The sequence below is a fragment of the Limulus polyphemus genome, unplaced genomic scaffold, assembly GCF_000517525.1.
Source record: "Limulus polyphemus unplaced genomic scaffold, Limulus_polyphemus-2.1.2 Scaffold8511, whole genome shotgun sequence".
NCBI classification, from domain to species: Eukaryota; Metazoa; Arthropoda; class Merostomata; order Xiphosura; family Limulidae; genus Limulus; species Limulus polyphemus.
This window is the reverse complement of record NW_013674121.1, coordinates 13078-18827: the sequence shown is the minus strand read 5'-3', so window position 1 is coordinate 18827 and position 5750 is coordinate 13078. Positions and strand designations below refer to the sequence as shown.

The 5750-nt window shown below is 37.1% G+C and overlaps 1 protein-coding gene across 1 annotated transcript in view; it reads left to right on the top strand.

Moving 5' to 3' along the window:
• Window positions 1-5750, top strand: part of LOC106475392 (probable G-protein coupled receptor 21) — a 29621-nt gene that overhangs the window by 11247 nt on the left and 12624 nt on the right. The window contains exon 2 of the mRNA XM_013936075.2: window positions 4011-5054. Within this exon, the coding sequence (XP_013791529.1) occupies window positions 4080-5051 (972 nt within the window). The 5' untranslated portion in view covers window positions 4011-4079 and the 3' untranslated portion in view covers window positions 5052-5054. The remainder of the gene's footprint in view (window positions 1-4010; window positions 5055-5750) is intronic.

Genomic DNA, 5750 nt, shown 5'->3' with positions numbered 1-5750 from the left:
CAGAAGCCGTTTCCCAAGATGCCACAAATAAACAATACATTTCTAGACTTAAAATCATAAATAATATTCAACGTTAAACTGGTACACAATTAAAAACATTTTGTTTAGGCCTATCTCTGGCCTTCAAAATGTTGACGAAAAGGATGATGTTGTAACGCCGAAACATGTAGAGTCGTCAACTTTTTGAAGGCCAGAGATAGGCCTAAATAAAATGTTTTTAATTGTGTACCAGTTTAACGTTGAATATTATTTATGATTTTAAGTCTAGAAATGTATTGTTTATTTGTGGCATCTTGGGAAACGGCTTCTGACCGAGGCTTTAACCTGGTATTAAATAAAACAAAAACTCCAGAATAACAAGATGTCACATAAAGAACGTGTAAAGTATGTTGTAAATTAAAAGTGGAAGTTAATCCCAATAAATTATTGGCCTTATGTTTGGGTTCAAGATCCATATCTCCAGTCGTTAATCCCAATAAATTATTGGCCTTATGTTTGGGTTCAAGCTTCATATCTCCAGTCGTTGATCCCAATAAATTATTGGCCTTATGTTTGGGTTCAAGATCCATATCCTCCAGTCGTTGATCCAATAGATTATTGCCTTATGTTTGGGTTCAAGATCCATATCCTCAATCGTTGATCCAGGTAGATTATTGACCTTATGTTTGAGTTCAAGCATCATATCCCCAGTCGTTGATCCAGGTAGATTATTGGCCTTATGTTTGAGTTCAAGCATCATATCCCCAGTCGTTGATCCAGGTAGATTATTCGCCTTATGTTTGGGTTCAAGATCCATATCCCCAGTCGTTGATCCAGGTAGATTATTCGCCTTATGTTTGGGTTCAAGATCCATATCCCCAGTCGTTGATCCAGGTAGATTATTCGCCTTATGTTTGGGTTCAAGATCCCTACTGGATATTGTTATGTTATAAACTATTATATAAGTACTGGATATTGTTGTGTTATAAACTATTATATAAGTACTGGATATTGTTGTATTATAAACTATTATATAACTACTGGATATTGTTGTGTTATAAACTATTATATAAGTACTGGATATTGTTGTGTTGTAAACTATTATATAAGTACTGGATATTGTTGTGTTATAAACTATTGTATAACTACTGGATATTGTTGTGTTATAAACTATTATATAAGTACTGGATATTGTTGTGTTATAAACTATTGTATAAGTGCTGGATATTGTTGTGTTATAAACTATTGTATAACTACTGGATATTGTTGTGTTATAAACTATTGTATATCCTTCGGTTTCATCGAAATGTCATCTATTAAACAACAGTCCTTTCGTTTGCTTCAGTTGCAGACTCACGTGTATAATTAACGATCTTGTTAATTATACATGTTTAATTTGTTTATAGAGTGAACAGTTTAGTTCCTTCTGACCTTCATAAACGTACTTCAACTTTAGACTCGACGAGCTTTCTTTTTACTTCAATATAATTTAACACAGACTTCAATCCAACAAAATTCATTGATATAATTAATAATCGCAAGTTACTTGACTGGCTTTATGAAATTTAATCACAAGAAAAACGGCCTCCGAAATATGCATTTCGATTTGTAGGAGATTTCTTGGGTTGGAATTTTAACAATTTTGATTCGCATTCCTCGCACCGCCTGGTGGCGGTTACTGTTCAGTTCTGTAGTACAAATTCTTGATATATGACGTGTTGTTTGAATTCAGATCTTTACAGATATTTCCTTGATTGAAAAAAAAATTGAATTTAAAACATTTTTGTTTTATACTTTATCTGAGATAGCTATTCTATACGGACTTACAATATTAAAATCCGGGGTTCGATCCCCGTGTTTGACAGATAGTTTGTTGCTTTGTTTCTAAGAGACATAAATCAATCTTGAACTGGACTACCTACGACATGTCCTGTTACACAAAGGCGGGCCTGGATTTATAAAACAAACTGGTCCTTCAGTCTGCGTGAAAATAAACACACGTAAGTAATTTTGGTGGCTAGCTAACAGGACCCCAGTTTCTCCAAGTTGCTTTTCAATACTTGTTTACGATATAATTTGAGTTCATTAATAATTTATGATGATAAATCTAATATGAAGTTATTTTAACGCGAAACTACACAATCGGCTATCTGCGTTATGGCTAACGCAAGGAATTGGACCACGGGTTTTGGTGATTTAAGCCCGTAAACGTACCGCTGATCCACCAGAAATCTAATATTGTTTGTGTTTGTTTGTTTGTAACTAAGCACAAAGCTACACAATGGGCTATCTGTGCTCTGCCCACCACGAGTATCGAAACCCGGATTCTAGCGTTGTAAGTCCGCAGACATACCGCTGTACCACTGGGGGGCAAATCTAATATTAAGAATCAGTGAGGTTAAAGCACAGAATAAGTGTGTGATATTATTTGTTTTAGCTCAAAGTCACACAATGGGCTATCTGAGCTCTGTCTACTGCGGGGAATCGAACCTGGAATTTCAGCGTTAGAGGTTTATAAACCCACGTAAGTTTCGGTTTTGTTTGGTTGTTGTTAAACACAAGGCTACTCTATTGTGCGCGCCACGGGTATCGAAAGTCGGATTTTAGCGTTATAAGCCGTTAGATTTGCTGCTGAACACTGTATATAATAAAAATAATAGACAGCTTATAGACCGTTGTTCGGTACGAATGCTTGTTTGTTTGTTTTGAAGTTAAGCACAAAGCTACTTTACAAAGGGCTCTACCCACCATAGGTATCGAAACCCGATTTCTAGCTTTGCAGACATACTGCTGTGCCGCTAGGGGGGGCTGTTCGGTACGAACGAGGTTCCTATTATCAGTTTATGAGCAGGTTGATATAAGTATCTATCAACTTATAGTGAGAATCAAAATGATTGGAAATTTTATTGGTTTTATCAAATGATAGGGCCACAGCTTGTAAGAGCTTCGTTCGTATCGGAAAGATGTTTAAGAAAATTTAGGTTTTAACCGCTTTCTTCCTTCAGAACTCTCTATATCTCGTTTCCCTTAGCAACGTAATTTTTATTTCTTTAGAGATTTTTTTTTAATTTGTTTTAATCGCTGTCTATTGTTATGTGCTCCCTGGTGACTTAGCGGCGAGCTTGATGGTATATAATGCTAAAATTCGGGGTTCGATTCCCTGCTGTGGATACACAGCAGATAATCCACTGTGTAGCTTTGAAACAAAGAAAATATTTAATAGTTTCGTTTTGAGTTTACTGACGGATTAAATATATTTTATTACTAGTTACAAGCGTGTACTTTAGAATGATCGCACCAGTGATCGAAACTGTTCTAAATACAAATCTTACTTACTGTAAAAGCTTAACTTGTAATAAAAAAACAAGATTGTTATACGCTTTTAATACATTTTCTCTTTCGCTCTCTCTATCTCTATAAATATATAAACTCCCCTTTCCTGTAACAAGTCCTGTAACAAGTAACCGATGTATCACCAGTAGATGAAGATTAATGAAGATTATTTCTGAAGAACCAGAACTACAACAGATGTTTCTTTTCCTTCAACTAGATATTGATGTTGTAGCGTAAAGTTACACAATGGCCTGTCTGTCTGACTATCAGGAATCGAACCCGGGATATTGTTATACTACTGTTTAGCCTAATTTTGAATTTGTTTCTTATATTATCAAACGAAATATCAATCCAAAATAATGTGATTTTTATAGCTTTTCCTCTTATTATTATTTTATTACCGCCCCCAGGTGGAGCAGCGGCAAGTTTACGTACCTAGGTGCTAAAATTTGGGGTACAGTTCCTTGCAGTGGACAAAGCACAAACAGCAAATTGTGTAGCTTTGCGCTAACCAAAGAAGAACCTTATCGATATTTAACACATGTGAAAGTCTTAGACTTTGAAAAAGGCATCTTATCAAATATCAAAACAAAAAAAAATTGAAAAAGTCTAAATTATAAAACGGCTAGTATTTTTAGGTTTGTTCTTTAATCTTGGATTTTTCTATTTCTCAATCACTTATAATTGTTTTCTTCCAGCATGATCCATTCATTGACCGTCCGGTCTGTCTAGTTCTGTAGCGTCTTGCTGAGCGAGTGGTCACTACTATGATTCTGAGGTCAGAAGATGATGCTATTGAATTGAGTAACGAAGCGTCTGTGGTAACTGCTGGCCGAATTATCGAGGCTGTGGTGATCTTACTGATATGTGTGTTGGTGATTGGATCCAACGTGATGGCTCTGGCCACTATATTGACCTCACCTGCGCAGAAGGAAGCCATGGATTACTATATTCTGTCCCTGATCACTGCCGACCTTCTCTGTGGTGTGTTGATCATCCCACTGTCTGTATATCCGGCTATCGTGAGAGAGTGGATATACGGAGATCTTTTGTGCCGGATAACTGGCTTCGTGGAGTTGACGTTGTGGAGTGTGACCACCTACACTTTCATGTGGATCGCCGTGGATCGGTACCTGGCCATTCGCAAACCCCTTCGTTACGACACCATCCAGACGAAGACACGATGCCAATGTTGGATGGTGTTTACTTGGCTAACATCCATTTTTCTGTGTTGTCCGCCGCTTCTTGGATTTTCTAAAGGCCTCTTCTATCGTGATGGACTCGTTTGTCTGCTTGGGCTCAGTAATATGCTGCCATACAGCACAACGTTGGCAGTGTTGGTGCTGGTGCCCAGCATCTCGACCATTGTTTATTCTTACTTCTACATCTTCTCCACCATGCACAAACTACGGCAGAGCATGAGTGAAGAGGAAAAAGAATACGCTACGGCCATGAGCGAGAACCTTTCCAATCCAGACCATATGATGGCCTTGATTCTGATCCTGGTGTTTGCAGTTTCTTGGATTCCGTGGTTCTCACTCCGAATCTACGAGCAGGTGGCAGCAGAGCCCGTGACATCCCACTATTTGCACTTTTGCCTCCTGTGGCTGGGAGTTCTGAACAGCATCTGGAAGTCCATAATATACGCCCTGATGAGCCCCAAGTTTCTCTACAGTCTGAAGCTGCTATGTGCGTCCCTGTGCTGTCGTTGGAAGGCTCGACCTCAGTTGATCGTCTGAATGGTAAGTATCACTCAAATGCTATTGTATTACTACTTATAAGTCTTCAGACTTACCGCTGGGTAATTTTAAATGTGATACTCGATGTTATCTGCTACTTTTAATTGTTGTTTATTGTTATTGTTTTTTGGAATTAAGCACAAAGCTACACAATGGACTATTTGTGCTCTGCCCACCACGGATATCGAAACCCGGTTTCTAGCGTTGTAAGTCCGCAGACATACCGCTGTGCTACTGAGGGGGAGGCACTTCTTTTAATAAAAACAAACATTGGTAATGATAACTATATCTTGATCTCACCCAAATCTTTAGGGGCCGGGTAGTTAGTAATTCAACTGTGATTGTGTCTTGTCAAGTGTAAAACTTGTGGTCTGTAAACTGGATATTGTTGTGTTATAAACTATTATATAAGTACTGGATATTGTTGTGTTATAAACTATTATATAAGTACTGGATACTGCTGTGTTATAAACTATTATATAAGTACTGGATATTGTTGTGTTATAAACTATTGTATAAACTTATATAATAGTTTATAACACAGCAGTATCCAGTACTTATATAATAGTTTATAACACAACAATATCCAGTACTTATACAATAGCTTATAACACAACAATATCCAGTACTTATATAATAGTTTATAACACAGCAATATCCAGTACTTATATAATAGTTTACAACACAACAATATCCAGT